This window comes from Coregonus lavaretus, assembly GCF_964263955.1.
Source record: "Coregonus lavaretus genome assembly, chromosome: 8".
NCBI classification, from domain to species: domain Eukaryota; kingdom Metazoa; phylum Chordata; class Actinopteri; order Salmoniformes; family Salmonidae; genus Coregonus; species Coregonus lavaretus.
Window position 1 is genome coordinate 6690495 of NC_139995.1, and position 21510 is coordinate 6712004.

The 21510-nt window shown below is 43.5% G+C and overlaps 1 protein-coding gene across 1 annotated transcript in view; it reads right to left on the reverse strand.

Moving 5' to 3' along the window:
- Window positions 1–959: 959 nt before the first annotated feature.
- Window positions 960–21510, reverse strand: part of LOC311133563 (protein phosphatase 1 regulatory inhibitor subunit 16B-like) — a gene marked incomplete at both ends in the record, with an annotated part of 86568 nt that continues 66017 nt past the window's right edge. The window contains 6 exons of the mRNA XM_084167067.1: window positions 960–1439; window positions 1686–1857; window positions 2165–2294; window positions 4025–4100; window positions 4315–4440; window positions 15171–15295. Coding sequence (XP_084023193.1) covers window positions 960–1439; window positions 1686–1857; window positions 2165–2294; window positions 4025–4100; window positions 4315–4440; window positions 15171–15295 — 1109 coding nt within the window. The remainder of the gene's footprint in view (window positions 1440–1685; window positions 1858–2164; window positions 2295–4024; window positions 4101–4314; window positions 4441–15170; window positions 15296–21510) is intronic.

The window sequence follows — 21510 nt, forward strand, 5'->3', positions numbered from 1 at the left end:
AAGTGCCTTGCTCAAGGGCACATCAACAGATTTCTTCACCTTGTCGGCTCTGGGATTCAAACCAGCAGCCTTTCAGTTACTGGCCCAACGCGCTAACCGCTAGGCTACCTGCCACCCTGGTATAAACCATTCCTTCCCTTTTCTAAAATAGTCAGCATTTGAACAAGAATTCTTCTTAAGAAAGATTATCCCTCCTTTGTTACAGTAATAACACAGAGAGATTATTCTGATATGTTGGGAGTTTTTTTTCCTCACACACTTTCAGAAACAGTGGATAAACTGAGGAATGTGGTTTGAAAACAGTGATTCAGTCAAAAGGCTTAACATGGGAGAGCACGCTGCCTAGCCATCCATCGCTTTATAGGGCACCAGAGTTCTCTCCAAATAGGGGCTAAGGGCCATCTCCTTCCACTTCCTTACCCTCTACATCAACCACAATCTATCACAGTGGCATGCCCGTTCTCCGGAGTAAGGGTATCCTCCATACTCTTATGGTCTACGGACCATCTCAGCCACACACTCCATAGGGAGATCAACAGTATCCACCACATACTTTCCCTGTCAATCGACCACAAGCTATCACAGTGTGGCTCTTCCCCAATTCATATTTTACTCAATTTCTCTAAGGGTATCCTATCCTCCATACTGGTGTGGCCAGGAGTTGAAACAGCAGTGGGTAGGAAAACTAGTGAGTAGGGGCAGGTAACCAATCACCTGGCTGGACCAGCTCCACTCCTATTGCATTCTTGGACCTTGGCTCCGCCTTTTGGTGTCCCTCTGTGCAATCTCTTCCTGCTTCAGTCACATGACCATCCTGCTCTTGTACGCTCTATCCGGGAAGAAGTGACCCTTCGGCACAGATCTAGGATCAGTTTACCCTCCTCGAACCTTAATGCATTGGAGGAGAACATAGTAAACCTGACCTTAAATCAGTGTCTTGGGGTGACCTCCACCCCTCCCTAGGAGACACAGCAGCAGCTGTGCCCCTTTAGTTCCTCATCATCGATTGGCTGTTTCAGTTTGAGGATGGGTGGGTCCCCGCTGGCTGGGGTGTAGTAAACTGCGCTGCCATTGGACGAGACCAGCGGCATGCGGGAGTCCACAGGGCTCTGGGGCTCTGCGGTTTCAGTGGAGCCGTTTCCAAGGTGACTGTTGAAGAGCGGGTGGTTGAGCATCTTGGCGGCCGACCTCTGCTTTTTCAGTTCTGACAGTGTCTGAGCACGCTCCCTGGGCAAGGAGGAAGAGTCCTCGGGCAGCTGAATAGATGTCACACTCTTCGTGTCAGGGGATGGAGCCTCGCCATTGGTGGGCGGCGACTGACTGGGAGCGGGCGTGGACCTCGTCGTGGAGATGATGCCGTTTTGTTTGATGATGCCGCTAGGATCTTTAAGGATTTTCTGGAGCTTGGGCCTCTCCGCTACTGGCTTCACCGGAATCACCTTGGAGACAGAGGACATTAAGATTACTGTTACTAACTACTGTTACTCAATACTGTTACCAACTACTGCTATCAATTACTGTAACAAACCTTTACTATGATTTCCTTCACAAACTAAATAGATGGCTACAGGCTGGTCGTTACTTCCTTTGTTAAATGATAAGCTGCATGGTCTTGTTTACACACACAGATATGATTTGCATTTTGTGATAGATGTAAGATAGGAGGAACGTTCATCCAGACTAACCATAGTAACAGTCATATTGATCAGATGGCTGTTCTCCTGGTCGGTCTCCTTCTCTTTCTCCTGCTCCTCCCTCCCTCCTTCCCTCCCACCTCTCCACACGATGGCCTCTGTCTCGTATTCCTTCACACGAAGGTTGTGTCTGTCAGACAGGCTGGCCCGCCGTACCACTTTCCTACACAGAGAGGAGGAGAGGGGTCCAGGGAGTAGTTCAGTGGTCATGGTTTCTTTATCCTAGTCCTGGCACATTTTAGTTTTATCCCAGGCTGGTAACTGGGATTCCCAGCACTAACACCCCTGATTCGGCTAATAAGAAAATGCAGCTATTATTTAATTAGGTGAATTATGTGTTAGGCTGTAACAAAAGCAGCCCATCCCTTGTGTTGTGGCTCGCCATTGAACAGCACTACTGCAGAAGAAAATAGAGAGAAAAAACAACTAGTGTGCAGTTTCCTCTCTGTCCAGCAGAGGTCAGTACGTACCCACGGCTGCCTGCGCTGGACGTCCTCCTACACAGGGAGGTCTTGTGTTTGAGCTGAGACTTCATGATAATGTCGTGTTTGTGTTTCAGGTCCAACAGGATGGCACGGAACTCCTCGTCCTCACACAGGTCTACAGGTCACAGAAAGGTCAGAGGTTAGAGCTCACACAGAAACCAAAACACAACAATCCACATCAACTACTTCTCTGGGGTGGCCCCGTGGGTTTCTATGGGGTTTTAGACCCTAGTACAGTAATCATGTATACAGTATAGCATCACCTTTTTAATGATAAACAGCAGGTTGGGGCAGACCATAGAGATAGAACAACAGAAAGGTCATAATGTTCTCTAAAGTTTTGATCTCTACAGTCGTGGTCAAATGTTTTGAGAATGACACAAATATACATTTTCACAAAGTCTGCGGCCTCAGTTTTTATGATGGCAATTTGCATATACTCCAGAATGTTATGAAGAGTGATCAGATGAATTGCAATTAATTGCAAAGTCCCACTTTGCCATGAAAACTTTATCCCAAAAAAACATTTCCACTGCATTTCAGCCCTGCCACAAAAGGACCAGCTGACATCATGTCAGTGATTCTCTCATTAACAGAGGTGAGAGTGTTGACGAGAACAAGGCAAGAGATCACTTTGTCATGCTGATTGAGTTAGAATAACAGACTGGAAGCTTTAAAAGGAGGGTGGTGCTTGACAAAGACATTGCTGCTAGTAAGATTGCACCTAAATCAACCATTTATCGGATCATCAAGAACTTCAAGGAGAGAGGTTAAATTGTTGTGAAGAAAGATTCAGGGCGCCCAAGAAAGTCCAGCAAGCGCCAGGACCGTCTCCTAAAGTTGATTCAGCTGCGGGATCGGGGCACCACCAATGCAGAGCTTGCTCAGGAATGCAGCAGGCAGGTGTGAGTGCATCTGCACGCACAGTGAGGCAAATACTTTTGGAGGATGGCCTGGTGTCAAGAAGGGCAGCGAGGAAGCCATTTCTCTCCAGGAAAAACATCAGGGACAGACTGATATTCTGCAAAAGGTACAGGGATTGGACTGCTGAGGACTGGGGTAAAGTCATTTTCTCTGATGAATCCCCTTTCCGATTGTTTGGGGCATCCGGAAAAAAGCTTGTCCGGAGAAGACAAGGTGAGCGCTACCATCAGTCCTGTGTCATGCCAACAGTAAAGCATCCTGAGACCATTCATCTGTGGGGTTGCTTCTCAGCCAAGGGAGTGGGCTCACTCACAATTTTGCCTAAGAACACAGCCATGAATAAAGAATGGTACCAACACATCCTCCGAGAGCAACTTCTCCCAACCATCCAAGAACAGCTTGGTGACGAACAATGCCTTTTCCAGCATGATGGAGCACCTTGCCATCAGGCAAAGGTGATAACTAAGTGGCTCGGGGAACAAAAAATCGAAATTTTGCCTCCATGGCCAGGAAACTCCCCAGACTTTAATCCCATTGAGAACTTGTGGTCAATCCTCAAGAGGCGGGTGGGTGGACAAACAAAAACCCACAAATTCTGACAAACTCCAAGCATTGATTATGCAAGAATGGGCTGCCACCAGTCAGGATGTGGCCCAGAAGATAATTGACAGCATGCCAGGGCGGATTGCAGATGTTTTGAAAAAGATGGGTCAACACTGCAAATATTGACTCTTTGCATAAACTTAATGTAATTGTCAATAAAAGCCTTTGACACTTATGGAATGCTTGTAATTATACTTCAGTATACCATAGTAACATCTGAGAAAAATATCTAAAAACACTGAAGCAGAAAACTTTGTGAAGACCATTACCTGTGTCATTCTCAAAACTTTTGACCACGACTGTATAGGGCCGACTTACCAATGGGTGTCTCCTCTAGGTACGTCTTGGCATTGAGACTGGCACCGTGAGAAACCAACAGTTCTGCTACATGCATCTGAAACAATGGAGAGTATCTATGAGTATTTACATGGCTATCCGCAATCATGTTCAGAGAGTGTGTGTATGTGTTTGTGTTCGTTTGTATGCATCTGTGTGTCTGTGTTTGCCCTTTGCCTGAGCCCGTGTGTGCCCGTATATGTTTCTGTGCACCCCTTGTGTTTCTGTGCACCCCTTGTGTGACCAATGCACCCCTGTGTGTGTTACCTCACCTGACCCCAGCAGGCTGCAGCGTGGAGCGGCTGCCATCCGTCAGTGTCTCTCTGGTCCATCCTGGCCCCTCCCTCCAGCAGCAGCTCTGCAGCCTGGACATAGCCATTAGCTGCTGCAATGTGGAGCTGCATGGGGGACAGGAGAGAAGATAGATGGAATATAGTCAGTTTAGAGTGTTAGCTACTTCAACAAATATTTGTATTTGAAAAGATTCCCTACCTGCTATTATGATATACAGTATCTAATGCCCTCTTGGGATCCTTTTGTGTCACTCTTTCTGTCCTTTCTCAAATATATTAACCATAGATAGACTGGAACCAAAGTTGGACGCTAACTCTGGTGCTAGGGCTGTAACGGTGACCGTATTACCGCCACACCGGCAGTCACGAGTCATGACGGCAGTCAAACTCCACATGACCGTTTAGTCATGGTAATTAGGCTTCTCCAAGCTCTGATGCTGCTGATGGTCATTAGTAGCCTACCAAACTAGCTAACTGCCTGGTACTCAGCACTCTATTGTCCCTCTAATCACTCTGACATCAATGCAAATGTAATCGAAAATCTAATCAAACACTTCATGAGTAACCATGAGCTCATGTTGCGTAACAGTTCTATAGGCTATGCAATTGCTTGAGAACAGAGTTTTAATGGCCTCTATTAAAAAGAGGAGGATCACATCAGCTTTCTATAGGCTAGGCCTACTATATTTATTTAAGAACTTTCCGAATATTAAGCATGTTGCTTGGCTTTACAACAGGAGTATAGCCTACCTGGCTGGCATGAAAATGAACCATTTGAAAAGTGTCCTCCATTCACTATTTACAGTGCATTCTAAAAGTATTCAGACCCCTTGACTTTTTCCACATTTAGTTACGTTCCAGCCTTATTCTAAAATTGAATACATCCTTTTTTTATTTTTTTATCTACACACAATACCCCATATTGACAAAGTGAAAACAGGTTTTTAGAAATGTTTGCATAAGTATTCAGACCCTTTGTTATGAGACTCAAAATTGAGCTCAGGTGCATCCTGTTTCCATTGATCATCCTTGAGATGTTTCTATAACTTGATTGGAGTCCACCTGTGGTAAATTCAATTGATTGGACATTATTTGGAAAGGCACACACGTGTCTATATACAGTGCATTTTGTTGAAGCACCTTTGGCAGCGATTACAGCCTTCTTGGGTATGACGCTACAAGCTTGGCACACCTGTATTTGGGGAGTTTCTCCCATTTTCTCTGCAGATCCTCTCAAGTTCTGTCAGGTTGGATGGGGAGCGTCGCTGCACAGCTATTTTCAGGTCTCTCCAGAGATGCTAGATCGGGTTCAAGTCCGGGCTCTGGCTGGGCCACTCAAGGACATTCAGTGACTTGTCCCGAAGCCACTCCTGTGTTGTCTTGGCTGTGTGCTTACCGGCCCCCCGTGTAGCTCAGTTGGTAGAGCATGACGTTTGCAACGCCAGGGTTGTGGGTTCGATTCCCACGGGGGGCCAGTATGAAAATGTATGCACTCACTAACTGTAAGTCGCTCTGGATAAGAGTGTCTGCTAAATGACTAAAATGTAAAATGTCGTGGTCCTGTTGGAAGGTGAACCTTCGACCCAGTCTGAGGTCCTGAGCGGCCTGGAGCAGGTTTTTATCAAGGATCTCTCTGTACTTTGCTCCGTTCATCTTTCCCTCATTCCTGACTAGTCTCCCAGTCCCTACCACTGAAAAACATCCCCACAGCATTATGCTGCCACCACAATGCTTCACCGTAGGGATGGTGCCAGGTTTCCTCCAGACGTGATGCTTAGGATTCAGGCCAAATAGTTCAATCTTTGTTTATTCAGAGCAGAGAATCTTGTTTCTTATGGTCTGAAAGTCCTTTAGGTGCCTTTTGGCAAACTCCAAACAGGCTGCCATGTGCCTTTTACTGAGGAGTGGCTTCCGTCTGGCCACTCTACCATAAAGGCCTGATTGGTGGAGTGCTGCAGAGATGGTTGTCCTTCTGGAAGGTTCTCCCATCTCCACAGAGGAACTCTGGAGCTCTGTCATAGTGACCATCGGGTTCCTGGTCACCTCCGCTTAGATTGGCCGGGCGGCCAGCTCTAGGAAGAGTCTTTGTGGTTCTAAACTTCTTCCATTTAAGAATGATGGAGGCCACTGTGCTCTTGGGGACCTTCAATGCTGCAAAAAAAATTGGTACCCTTCCCCAGATCTGTGCCTCGACACAATCCTGTCTCGGAGCTCTACGGACAATTCCTTTGACCTCATGGCTTGGTTTTTGCTCTGACATACACTGTCAACTGTGGGACCTTATATAGACAGGTGTGTGCCTTTCCAAATCATGTCCAATAAATTGATTTATCACAGGTGGACTCCAGTCAAGTTGTAGAAACATCTCAAGGATGATCAATGGAAACAGGATGCACCTGAGCTCAATTTCGAGTCTCATAGCAAAGGGTCTGAATACTTATGTAAATAAGGTATTTCTGTTTGTTATTTTTCATAACTGTGCAAAAATTTCAAAAAAACTGTTTTCGCTTTGTCATTAAGGGGTATTGTGTGTCGATTGATGAGGGAAAAAAATAATTGTATCCATTTAAGAATAAGGCTGTAACGTAACAAAATGTGGAAAAAGTAAAGGGGTCTGAATACTTTCCGAATGCACTGTATTATTTAGTATATGTAAAGACATTAAATTAAGAATGGTCTGATGGGTGACAATATTAGCCTATCACTTGTGAATAATGTATTATCACTTGTGAATGATGCCCAGCTTGTGCAGTAAGGCATGAAACAGCGCATACCTTTTTTTTTTGTTGACTTTTCACACACACACCTCATGTATCCTAGCCCATAGGCCTATATGTTTTGATAAGGTTTGTATGGCCAAATAACTTCTTAAAATTAAGCACATTCATGCTTTTTACAACCGGTGTAGAGCCTAACTGGCATACATCGGCTGCGCGGGGATTTCACGTTTGGGGGAGATCATTTTCACCATAAAAATGCACCTTTATAATAAAGCATTACATGCATAATCACATTTGCCGTCACTTTCGAGAACAGTGTTTTCCCGTTAATTTATTGCATTTTGGAACATTTGCGCCGTGTGCACATTGCTGCGCTTATAATGTGAAAAAATTGCCTAATAGTTTATCAACATTTTAAGCTAAACGTTCAGCATCACTGCTTCTTAAACTTGTTTTGATGCAAGTGGTTGTATTAATATCGCATCCCACAACTGTCCCAGAGTATGTTTGGAATATTTATTTAATGCACAGATGGATAAGTTGACCAATAGAATAGGTCCATTTTTGTACTATGGGGGATAGTAGACTGACATAAGCTAGTGCTTTTGCTGTTGGCCTACTTATCTCGTTGGCTGACGAAAAGTAGGCTAAATGTGGACAGTTCTAACATCTAACAATATGTGCCTTGGAGTTTGATAAGAGGGACACGAGCAGTTGCGTCCCCGATGTGTTGGTCTTCATTCACTTGTAGCCTACTTCTTAGCTGAAATGCCTGTGAGAAGGAACCGATCGCGTGACGGGCATTGGCTACATCTGAGAGAGCCATGTGAGTGAGAGGTGCTTCGGAGCACGGCAGCCGGGAGAAGGGAATTATAATTAGCCTATTATATTCAGCCCAAGGGCACAACGGCCACTTTGGCCGCAAAAGGCATCGATTTTTTAGGGTGCATTACGGCTACACAAGGGGGATGCCGCCAGGAAATTCGAGGCCTGGTGAGAATATTATCAAGTGCTTGTCAAATCGTGAACGAGAGACTGATGAAGTCTGTGCAGCTTGCGACTTTTTTCAAATCACCATTAGAGTCCCATCATGCAGCCTTAGAATTAAACATCTAAACATATAGCCTAACGTTTGTATCACAACTAAAGTTGCATAAATAACTCTAAATTAAACATATAGGAGGACCAGTTTCTTTGTCAAACAATCAACACAGAATAGCCGCATGTGCGAACTTCCTTTGAAATCGTTTGGAAAAAATATACTTTCTATTTTATTAAGCTATGTTCAATTGTCATCTTCATACTATAAAATAAAATAAACATTTTCTAAACAAATCTTGTCTGCTAAATGAACTAGTGTAGCCCACAGCCATATGACATAGCCATATCAGGGCCTAACATAAGGACAACTCAGAATATGCTATTCTGTTCTTCTGAAATAGACTACATTTTCTTCATATCATGTTTCTTTAGACCTGTCTAAAATAAATAATGGATTTATTGTGATGGTGTAGGCTATATTAAAATGATTTATTAGACTTTTTTAAATGTAGATGTTCCAAAGGTCTGCATCAGTGGCTTGGAGCCTATGCGTGGAAGTCAGGAGATGTTAAACGAGTTTATGCTAATTAACGGTCAATTACCGTGAGTCCGTGTGTTATTTGCTTGACAATCACCGGCTGACAAAATTTCATAACCGCCACAGCCCTATCTGGTGCTAAACGTATGTTGATTTATTTTAACTTAAACCTTGAGTAAACTCATCTTCTCATCTTTATTGCCCTTGTCTCAGGGCCAAGAGAAAAGCCTTACAGGAATCTGAATCAGAACAAGATGAAGTTGTCTCCTGAATAAATATTTAATAATAAAATAAATGAGTTACAGTAAAATAATGTGATTAATATATTTAAAACAGCTCAATTCTTGCAGTCCTGGATGGAATGACGGACTGCCTTGTTAAATGACTGGTTCAGTTCAGCTGAGGAATGAGGATGGAGAATGAGCCTTAAAGTAACTGTCCAGTGTTTCTAGATTTCTATTAAATATGACCTATATATTAATTACAAAATTAGTGAAATAGTTTTCCTTAAAAAAAAAAGAAGGTAAATACAGTGGGGAGAACAAGTATTTGATACACTGCCGATTTTGCAGGTTTTCCTACTTACAAAGCATGTAGAGGTCTGTAATTTTTATCATAGGTACACTTCAACTGTGAGAGACGGAATCTAAAACAAAAATCCAGAAAATCACATTGTATGATTTTTAAGTAATTCATTTGCATTTTATTGCATGACATAAGTATTTGATCACCTACCAACCAGTAAGAATTCCGGCTCTCACAGACCTGTTAGTTGATAAAGAAACCTTTGTTTGCAATTACAGAGATCATACGTTTCCTGTAGGTCTTGACCAGGTTTGCACACACTGCAGCAGGGATTTTGGCCCACTCCTCCATACAGACCTTCTCCAGATCCTTCAGGTTTCGGGGCAGTCGCTGGGCAGTACGGACTTTCAGCTCCCTCCAAAGATTTTCTATTGGGTTCAGGTCTGGAGACTGGCTAGGCCACTCCAGGACCTTGAGATGCTTCTTACGGAGCCACTCCTTAGTTGCCCTGGCTGTGTGTTTCGGGTTGTTGTCATGCTGGAAGACCCAGCCACGACCCATCTTCAATGCTCTTACTGAGGGAAGGAGGTTGATGGCCAAGATCTCGCGATACATGGCCCCATCCATCCTCCCCTCAATGCGGTGCAGTCGTCCTGTCCCCTTTGCAGAAAAGCATCCCCAAAGAATGATGTTTCCACCTCCATGCTTCACGGTTGGGATGGTGTTCTTGAGGTTGTACTCATCCTTCTTCTTCCTCCAAACACGGCGAGTGGAGTTTAGACCAAAAAGCTCTATTTTTGTCTCATCAGACCACATGACCTTCTCCCATTCCTCCTCTGGATCATCCAGATGGTCATTGGCAAACTTCAGATGGGCCTGGACATGCGCTGGCTTGAGCAGGGGGACCTTGCGTGCGCTGCAGGATTTTAATCCATGACGGCGTAGTGTGTTACTAATGGTTTTCTTTGAGACTGTGGTCCCAGCTCTCTTCAGGTCATTGACCAGGTCCTGCCGTGTAGTTCTGGGCTGATCCCTCACCTTCCTCATGATCATTGATGCCCCACGAGGTGAGATCTTGCATGGAGCCCCAGACCAAGGGTGATTGACCGTCATCTTGAACTTCTTCAATTTTCTAATAATTGCGCCAACAGTTGTTGCCTTCTCACCAAGCTGCTTGCCTATTGTCCTGTAGCCCATCCCAGCCTTGTGCAGGTCTACAATTGTATCCCTTCCCTGATGTCCTTACACAGCTCTCTGGTCTTGGCCATTGTGGAGAGGTTGGAGTCTGTTTGATTGAGTGTGTGGACAGGTGTCTTTTATACAGGTAACGAGTTCAAACAGGTGCAGTTAATACAGGTAATGAGTGGAGAACAGGAGGGCTTCTTAAAGAAAAACTAACAGGTCTGTGAGAGCCGGAATTCTTACTGGTTGGTAGGTGATCAAATACTTATGTCATGCAATAAAATGCAAATGAATTACTTAAAAATCATACAATGTGATTTTCTGGATTTTTGTTTTAGATTCCGTCTCTCACAGTTGAAGTGTACCTATGATAAAAATTACAGACCTCTACATGCTTTGTAAGTAGGAAAACCTGCAAAATTGGCAGTGTATCAAATACTTGTTCTCCCCACTGTACGCTTGTTAAAAAGCAGATTTTCTGTGTTGGAATGGTGTGGCCGTACCCCAACAACAGAATGGTGTGAGCGTGTACCAGTAATTAAAAATATTAATGCGAATAGACCGCTGATTGGCCACCTCATTCTCCTAAGGAGGTTGACATCATCCTCTATGAGGAAATAGCAATCTTTTTTTTAAATGTTTGAGTTGGGGTTTTTAAAGTGTTCTTTCTCCAATTTATGCTTTAGCCACAAATACGAGTATAGGATGAGTCAATAACATTATTTGGGTATGAGTTAACAGAATATGAACATTTAAAAGTGAGATTTTCACAAGTCAGCCAAAAGGATCATCCCTTGTCCTCGCCTGGCCTCTCTCACCTGCCTGCAGTAAGTCACTGGGATGTCTCAGAGTTTTACATATTTATCTTTCGCTCTCCCTCTCTGTGTGTGTCTCCCTCTCTTTGTGTGTGAATGTGTGTGTGTGTGTGTGAGTGTGTGTGTGTGTGTATGTGTGTGCACGCATGCGTTTGAAAGGTTGACCTTTCCCAGTAAACTAAATGCATAAATACTAGTCCATGTTATGTGGCCATTGATTGGTTATATGACCTTTGGCTCGTATACCATTATTCAACCATTTCCTTTCAGCTCACATAATACAGCATTATAATGAATTCCTGTTAAACTGTATTGGAAGACTAGCACAAATGTATCTTGATACCAGTTGAATGTCCATCCCTGACAAAGGTCTAGGTTTTCTCTGTGTTGCTCTACTTTGATTGTTATCATCATAAATCAAACACAGATTAACAGACAGCATGAAGCTGGATGACAAGCTTCTCAATCACGGCATTACTGAAGATTACCAAAGTTATTTTGGGATAGTATCATGTAATGTCCCTTCCCCATTTTTTTTTATCCAATTGTGTTTGTTTTCGATTGAGACAAATCCTTTCATGCAGTGTTTTTATATCATGAACCTTAATCACACCTAGCGTGTGATCCTCGCAGTAGACTAGGCACTGACATGAAACACTCCTTTACTACCTATACTACATTCTCATTGCCACAGCAACTCATACGGAGCACACAAAAAGTACACACAAAGTACACAAAAAGCACACAAAAAGCACAGACCCCACTGAACATTATTTATACAGTACCAGTCAAAAGTTTGGACACACCTACTCATTCAAGGGTTTTTCTTTAATAATAATAAAAAAAACTATTTTCTACATTGTAGAATAATAGTGAAGACATCAAAACTATGAAATAACACATATGGAATCATGTAGTAACCAAAAAAGTGTTAAACAAATCAGGTGAAGCTGGTTGAGAGAATGCCAAGAGTGTGCAAAGCTGTCAAAGGCAAAGGGTGGCTATTTTGAAGAATCTAAAATCTAAATTATATTTTGATTTAACACTTTTTGGGTTACTACATGATTCCATATGTGTTATTTCATAGTTTTGATGTCTTCACTATTATTTTACAATGTAGAAAATAGTAAAAAATAAAGAAAAACCCTTGAATGAGTAGCTGTGTCCAAACTTTTGACTGGTATATATATAGTGGGGTCCGGAATTATTGGATCCTTTGATAAAGATGAGCAAAAAAGGCTGTATAAAATAAATACAAATACTGAGCTATATTTGACTTTTTTTTTTTTTTTTTACATAGGATAAAAGTAGAGACTCAGAGCTATAAAATGGTATATCATACACTACAGTTGAGGAACAATGGGAAAGTAATTCTGTTTTGAAAGTTCATAAACATGTAACCTCACTTTTGAGAAAATGGCCTTTGAATGTTTTGGTACACCTACAGGAGAGGTCTTCTTTGTCTACACCTATTCAGCATGGTTCACACCCTCTTAAGCCTTAGCCCCACCCATCTCTTTAAGGATTCACATGTGAGGCCATGTACTAAACAACCAGAGATTTCAAGACTAAAGGCTGGTTTATACTACGGGTGTGTTCGTAAATTTAAATCTGGAGTGCCAGAGTGTGCTCAGAGTGCGCTTTGGGTGTTCAAAAACTCAGAGCGTTGTCAGATTGTCCATTTGTAAATTCAGAGCGTTTCGCTCTCGGAGCGTTCAGCGTGCACACTGGACGCTCTGGCCGAGGAGTAGGATTGATCTGAGCGTTCTGACCTAACAACAGCAGTCAAGCACCCAAGCTAACTGGCTAACGTTGGCTAGCTTGCTAGCTACTTCCAGACACAAATGAGAGAACAGCTCACTCTAACCATTTTAATCGCTCTAGCAGAGCTGGTTAGGCTGTTTTTATGTTATCCAGAGCGTTGTTGACTGCAACTGTGCTGCTGGCAACCTTTTAAATATGCTTTTTTGACATCGTTTAATGAGTCTGGAAACTGAGATGGCCATTGCAAAATGTTGATTTTGTGGTCAATTAACCATTTCTTTGTGGATTTTGATGTGTGCTTGGGCTTATTGTTTTCCTGGAAGATCCACTTGCAGCCAAGTTTCAGCCTCCTGGCAGAGGCAACCAGGTTTTTGGCTAAAATGTCCTGGTACTTGGTAAAGTTCATGATGCCGTTGACCTTAACAAGGGCCCCAGGACCAGTTTAAGCAAAATAACCCCATAACCAATGTTCCCCGGGACTGCCGCAAAGAACAAAAGCCTGCCTAGTTTTCCACGTTAGTTGTCAACGCTTCCCAACATTTACCTCTACTGTGTGAATTGTGATTGAATCAAAGCAATATTAGCCACTTTCAATGCAACATACCGAAACAAAACAAACTATGCAAGAGATTTTCTTGTAGGCAGAGCACATTGGAGTAGGATTCGATTGCATTGACAGGCACTACTCAGGCCCATACTCTACACAGACCGGTGCGCCATAACCAATCAGAGCTGCAGTATCCCTATATGCAAATAGACCATTGCCATATATGGATCTGTGCCATTCACTTTGAACTGGACTGTATTTACAGCATGAGTGGTCGCGAGTAGATGCGCTTGTTTTGAGATCAAAGCAAGAGCTGCATGTAGCGAGGTGTGTATATTTGTTCATATTCTTTGCTAGTAAGTGAGTTATTAGCCCAGTTATAGTTTATTTCTAGTCAGCAATGGGGGACTGGTTGCTTCCTACAAGAGCACAAAACGTGTGCATTTCTAGCTATCTTTGAAAAGCAAGTCAGGTAAAGAGCTTTTTTTCTGTCTTAAAGGGGCAGTGTTGTATTTTGAGACAGGTTTGAATAAGCTAAGTAGCCAGTAGGCAGAGGGTAGCATAATTTGTCTGAATCTCTGTAATAATGGTATGGGAATAATAATGTAAAGTGGTTTCTGGCATCAAACAACAACATTTTCAGTCACCTCCTTTAATGTCAATCCCTACATGTTTTTTTTTCAAAAGTCTCATGGAATGTAGGTCTACATTGAACACCACACATTGGCTGCTACTGTAGGCTGAATGATAGAACAGCTATTTCCATGTTAATGTTATGGGATGCATTTTCTCATAAATAAAAAAAATGGTAGGCCACTCTGATAGGCCTACGTTATGATCAAATAGCCACAGTAGCCTACTTGGCCACTGTTATAAATGTAACTTAAATTGGGTACCGCCTCAGTGTTCAAGTTGAACAGAATTTTCACACCGTTCAGCAGACCTGAGATTTGCTCAGTGCCAAAATAAATTAGAGGGAACATTGCCCATAACATCAAAGATCCACCACCATATTTTACAGTAGGGATGAGGTATTTTCTACATATGCATTGTTCTTTCGAAGGCCAAACCCACCTCTGGTGTGAGTGGCCAAAGACTTCTATTTTCGTGTCATATGACCATAGCACCGATTCCAATCCAAGTGCCAATGCCGTTTAGCAAACGCCAGGCGGGGCTATGGTCAGATGAATCTTCCAGCAAGACAATAACCCAAAGCACACATCCAAATCCACAAAGAAATGGTTAATTGACCACAAAATCAACATTTTGCAATGGCCATCTCAGTCGTCAGACTTGAACCCCATTGAAAACCTGTGATTTGAATTGAAGAGGGCAGTCCATAAGCGCAGACGAAGGATATAAACGATCTGGAAAGATTCTGTATGGAGGACTGTTCTAAGATCCCTCCCAATGTGTTCTCCAATCTCATAAAACATTTTAGAAATAGGCTCAGTGTCGTTATCCTCGCAAGGGGAGGGTGCTGGAGTATTGAAAACAGGGGATCCAATCATTTGGACCCCTATCTTTTATTTGTATTTGTATTACTTGTTAAACAAAATCTCTTTCTCTAAGCAATTGCATTCGTATGAAATAATATAATAGTAAAAAAAGCTCAGTATTTGTATTATTTCTTTTATAGTATTTTTGCTCATCTTTATCAAGGGATCCAATATTTCCAGAGCCCACTGTATATATCATCTCACCAGAGTAGCTCCTTGTGAGTCGTGGTGGTTGACGTCCTCTCCCTCAGTCAGCAGCTCCTGGATATCTCCCATCATTCTCCTCTCTACAGACGCCCGGGTCTCGTTGATCATCTCCTGGGTGATGCCTGTCAACCAAAAAACAGATAAGAAGTGATATAAGTCAGACAGACAGACAGATGACACCCCGTTCACACTATCGTGTCGACCTGAACCGCACTGTCCTCACTCTGTTTTTGTTGTGGTTTTTTTCATATCTCCCTTTCCAGCATGGTTCCACCAACTGCAGTATATATGGTGAATGCGTAACCAGGCCAGTACAGTGCATTCGGAAAGTATTCAGACCCCTTGACTTTTTCCACATTTTGTGACATTACAGCCTTATTCTAACATGGATTAAATACACATTTTCCCTCATCAATCTACACACAATAACCCATAATAACAAAGTGAGAACATGTTTTGATTTATTTGTGCAAATTTATAAAAAATAAAAAACAGAAATACCTTATTTACATAAGTGTTAAGACCCTTTGCTATGAGACTCGAAATTGAGCTCAAGTGCATTCTGTTTCCATTGATCATCCTTGAGATGTTTCTACAACTTGATTAGAGTCCACGTGGTAAATTCAATTGATAGGCCATGATTTGAAAGGCACACACCTGTCTATATAAGATCCCATAGTTGACAGTGCATGTCAGAGCAAAAACCAAGCCATAAGGTCGAAGGAATTGTCCGTAGAGCTCCGAGACAGGATTGTGTTAAGGCACAGCTCTGGGGAAGGGTACCAAAACATCCCAAGAACACAGTGGCCTCCATCATTCTTAAATGGAAGAAGTTTGGAACCACAAGGCCACCCGATACCATCCCTACGGTAAAGCATGGTGGTGGCACTATCATGCTGTGGGGATGTTTTTCAGCGGCAGGGACTGGGAGACTAGTCAGGATCGAGGTGAAAGATGAACGGAGCAAAGTACAGAGAGATTCTTGATGAAAACCTGCTCCAGAGCGCTCAGGACCTCAGACTGGGGCGAAGGTTCACCTTCCAACAGGACAACAACCCTAAGCACACAGCCAAGACAACGCAGGAGTGGCTTCGGGACAAGTCTCTGAATGTCCTTGAGTGGCCCAGCCAGAGCCCGGATTTGAACCCGATCGAACATCTCTGGAGAGACCTGAAAATAGCTGTGCAGCGACGCTCCCCATCCAACCTGACAGAGCGTGAGAGGATCTGCAGAGAATAACGGGAGAAACTCCCCAAATACAGGTGTTCCAAGCTTGTAGCGTCATACCCAAGAAGACTCGAGGCTGTAATCGCTGCCAAAGGTGCTTCAACAAAATACTGAGTAAAGGGTCTGAATGTGATATTATTATTTGTAATACATTTGCCAAAAAAATTACAAACCTTTTTTGCTTTGCCATTATGGGGGAATTGTGTATAGATTGATGAGGGAAAAAACCCCAATTCAATCCCTTTTAGAATAAGGCTGTAACGTAAAAAAAAGTAAAGGGGTCTGAATACTTTCCGAATGCACTGTATATGAATAAGTATGAATAGTGTGTACTATTTATCTCCTCCAAGATACATAAGCATAAGGGGCAACCAACCAACCAAAGATTCTCACGTCATATTCCAAGACCAAGAGCACTGACTCAGGACAGCTTCCTGACTCCTGTCTCTGTTCTACTCTACTTCCTTCTTGTTTTGACTGCAACAGTGCCTGTCTGTCTGGCTGGAAGACTTTGTGAAGATCACTGGCAGAGAAGATGCTGGCAACACTAGTAGGAGAGTAATTAGCAACATTGACTGATTCCCTTTGATCAAATGATTAGTCATTCAGATCACCTTCCTACTACACTATCTCCAGGCTCCACTGGGTTTCTCTGTGTTTCTCTATGTGTTCTGTTCTGTTGTGAGCCCACATTGCCACTATCCCTCCACTCGGATTCTCTATGCTCAGTTGTGTTGTCATCCCCCACACCCCTGGCTGACATAATACATCTGTTTATAGGATCTGGCTCCCTGAAAGCTGGAACCTGTGAATGCTGTGGGCTCTCTGAGGCTCAGGGCTGACTATTGCTCTAACTCAGTGCTGCGGACAAAGAGGAGGAAGGGGTGGAACATTAAAAAAGTAATCCTTTTAAAAACTATACTAAATATACTGAACAAAAATATGACCGCAACATGTAAAGTGTTGGTCCCATGTTTCATGAGCTGAAATAAAGAAACTGAAATTTTCCATACGCACAAAATGCTTATTTCTCTCACATTTTGTGCACAAATTTGTTTACATCCCTGTTAGTGAGCATTACTCCTTTGCCAAGATAATCCATCCACCTGACAGGTGTGGCATATCAAGAAGCTGATTAAACAGCATGATCATTACACAGGTGCACCTTGTGCTGGGGACAATAAAAGGCCACTCTAAAATGTGCAGTTTTGTCACACAACACAATGACACAGATGTCTCAAGTTTTGAGGGAGTGTGCAATTGGCATGCTGACTGCAGGAATTTCCACCAGAGCTGTTGCCAGAGAATTTAATGTTAATTTCTCTACCATAAACCACCTCCTATGTCATTTTAGAAAATCTGGCAGTATGTCCAACTGGCCTCACAACCGCAGACCACGTGTAACCACGTCAGCCCAGGACCTCCACGTCGGGCTTCTTTACCTGCGGAATGAAACTGTGGGTTTGCACAACCAAATAATTTCTGCACAAACTGTCAGAAACCATCTCAGGGAAGCTCATCTGTGTGCTCGTCGTCCACACCAGGGTATTGACCTGACTGCAGTTCGGCATCGTAGCTGACTTCAGTTGGCAAATGCTCACCTTCGATGGCAAATGGCACGCTGGAGAAGAGTGCTCTTCACGGATGAACCCCGGTTTCAACTGTTGTGTGGGCCCCATGGTGGCGGTGGGGTTATGGTATGGGCAGGCATAAGCTACTGACAATGAACACAATTGCATTTTATCGATGGCAATTTGAATGCACAGAGATACCGTGACGAGATCCTGAAGCCCATTGTCGTGCCATTCATCTACCGCCATCACCTCTTGTTTCAGCTGCATCACCTGACACAAGAGGGTGCCGTACTGTATGGCCGCTCTGACTCAACTTTGCTATTTTGTGACTCTATTTTCACGAAATGTAACCGCTATTATGGGTGGTCCTCTGTAGCTCAACTGGTAGAGCACGGCGCTTGTAACGCCAAGGTAGTGGGTTCGATCCCCGGGACCACCCATACACAAAAATGTATGCACGCATGACTGTAAGTCGCTTTGGATAAAGGCGTCTGCTAAATGGCATATTATTATTATTATATTATTTCTTACTACCGACAAGAACTCAGATCAACAGTTACTTACCCCAATTCCGGCTTCTACTTCGACTCATCTGCTCTTTCTGTAATTCCAACCCATTTTTCGGTCTACCCAAGAGGAAACGCCAGAGTTACAGAGGCAAGAGAGGGGAGATTCTGGTGAGATTAAGGCAAAGGGAAAACCGGCCACCTCTTCCCTCCATTCTACTGGCTAATGTACAGTCACTAGATAATAAGATAGATGACCTCCGATCGCGGATTTGCTACCAACGGGACTCTCGGAACTGCAATAATCTTTGCTTTTCAGAAATATGGCTCTCGGACAAGATACCCCACACGGCTATCCAACTTGATGGATTCTCCATTCACAGGGCGGACAGCGCAGTGGGGTCGGGGAAATAGAGGGGGGTTGCCTCTTCATCAACCCCAACTGGTGTGCTAATTCCAGCGCGGTTGAAGTGTCGACCCACTTTTCACCTGTCTTGGAATACCTGATGGTCAAATGCCAACCCTTCTACCTCCCGAGGGAGTTTTCAGCTGTTATCGTGACTGCTGTATACATTCTACCTATGGACAATAAAAATAACAAGCTGGCACTTAACAAACTGTACAAGGCTATAAACAAGCAGGAAACCCTACACCCAAAGGCTGCCTTTCTGGTTGCCGGCAATTTTAATTTGGCGTCACTAAGAAATGTGATGCCCAACTTCCATCAACACGTCTCCAACGTCACTAGGGGCGATAAAGTCCTAGACCACTGCTATTCTATCCACAAGCAAGCATACAAGGGCCTCCATCGTCCGCCATTCGGCAAATCAGATCATGACTCCGTACTCTTGCTTCCTGTTTACAAGCAAAAGCTAAAACAGGAAGTACCCACAATTCGCTCTGTTGAGAAATGGTCACCAGAATCAGAGGTTATGCTACAGGGCTGCTTTGCTAGCGCTGGAATATGTTTTGAGACTCCACCAATAACATCGAGGAGCTAACCACCTCCGTCACCGGCTTCATTTGAAAATGCATTGGCGACATTGTACCCACGGTGAAGGTTCGCTGCTTCCCCAATCAAAAGCCCTGGATTAACACAGAGGTTGGAGCTAAATTAAAGAGCAGGGCTACCGCACACAGAGCTATCGTAGACAACCCTGATGCTACTTCCGAAGACAGGAATAAGTACAAGAAGGCCCGTTATGACCTCCGCAGAGTCATCAAACGAGTAAAAGGACAATATAGGAATAAGGTGGAATCATATTACACAGGCTCCGACACCCGCCGCATGTGGCAGGGGCTACAGTCCATTATGGATTACAAAGGAAGACCCAACAGTGATCTGTCCAACGATGCCTCTCTACCAGACGAACTCAATGCATTTTATGCACGCTTTAATAACAACAACATTGAGTTGGGTGTGAGGGCCGTCACAGACCCAGAGGACTGGGTGATCTCGCTCTCCGAGGCCGACGTGAGAAGGGCCTTTAATCAGGTCAACACCCACAAGGCCGCGGGGCCCGACAGTATTCCAGGGGGCGTTCTCAGAACATGCGCAGAACAGCTGACAGGCATATTCACGGTCATTTTCAACCTCTCCTTGTCCCAGTCTGTAATCCCCACGTTTTAAAATGACCACAATCATTCCTGTTACTAAGAACTCTAAGGCTTCATGCCACAATGATTACTGCCCTGTAGCACTCACATCTGTAATCATGAAGTGGTTTAAGAGGCTGGTTATGGCACATATTAACTCCACCATCCCAGCCATCCTAGACCTACTCCAATTTGCATACCGCCCCAACAGATCCATAGACGATGCAATCTCAATTGCTCTACACACTGCCCTCACCCACCTACACAAGAGGAATATCTATGTGAGAATACTGTTAATTGACTACAGCTCAGCGTTCAACACTATTATCCCCTCCAAGCTCGTCACCAAGCTTAGGACTCTGGGTCTGAACACCTCCCTCTGCACCTGGATCCTGGACTTCCTGACGGGCGAACCCCAGGTGGTGAGGGTAGGCAACAACCTCTCCCTCAACGTTAGCAAGACCAAGGAGCTGATCGTGGACTACAGGAAATGGGGGGGAGCATACCCCATGTTTTTTTCTAGTAATACATTGTTATTGATTATTGCATTGTTGGGTTTTGAGTTTGCAAGAAAGACATTTCACTGTACTTGTGCATGTGACATTAAAACTTGAAACTTGTTTCAGCATGATAATGCATGGCCCCATGTTGCAAGAATCTGTACACAATTCCTGGAAGCTGGAAATGTCCCATTTATTCCATGGCCTGCATACTCAGACATTGAGCATGTTTGGGATACTCTGGATCGACAGCGTGTTCCAGTTCCCGCCAATATCCAGCAACTTCGCACAGCCATTGAAGTGGAGTGGGACAACATTCCACAGGCCACAATCAACAGCCTGATCAACTCATTGCGAAGGAGATGTGTCGCGCTGCATAAGGCAAATTGTGGTCACACCAGATACTGACTGGTTTTCTGATCCAATCCCCTGCCTTTTTTTGAAGGTGTCTGTCATGTTAAATCCATAGATTAGGGCCTAATTAATTTATTTCAATTGACTGATTTCCTTATATGAACTGTATCTCAGTAAAATCTTTGAAATTGTTGCATGTTGCATTTATATTTTTGTTCAGTGAATATTCACCAAATACCTGATTAAAACATACTGTTTTGCAATGAAGGTCTACAGTAGTCTCAACAGCAGCTTATAGGGCAGTCTTCCCAACCTTTTTTGAACCGTGACACACCTTGATAATAATAATAATAATATGCCATTTAGCAGACGCTTTTATCCAAAGCGACTTACACTCATGCGTGCATACATTTTTGTGTATGGGTGGTCCCGGGGATCGAACCCACTACCTTGGCGTTACAAGCGCCGTGCTCTACCAGCTGAGCTACAGAGGATGAAAAAAAATCTGTGGCATACCAGAAATGTCCCTATTAATTTATTTTGTGATAATGACCTCCATCTCATCTGATCCATACTGCAA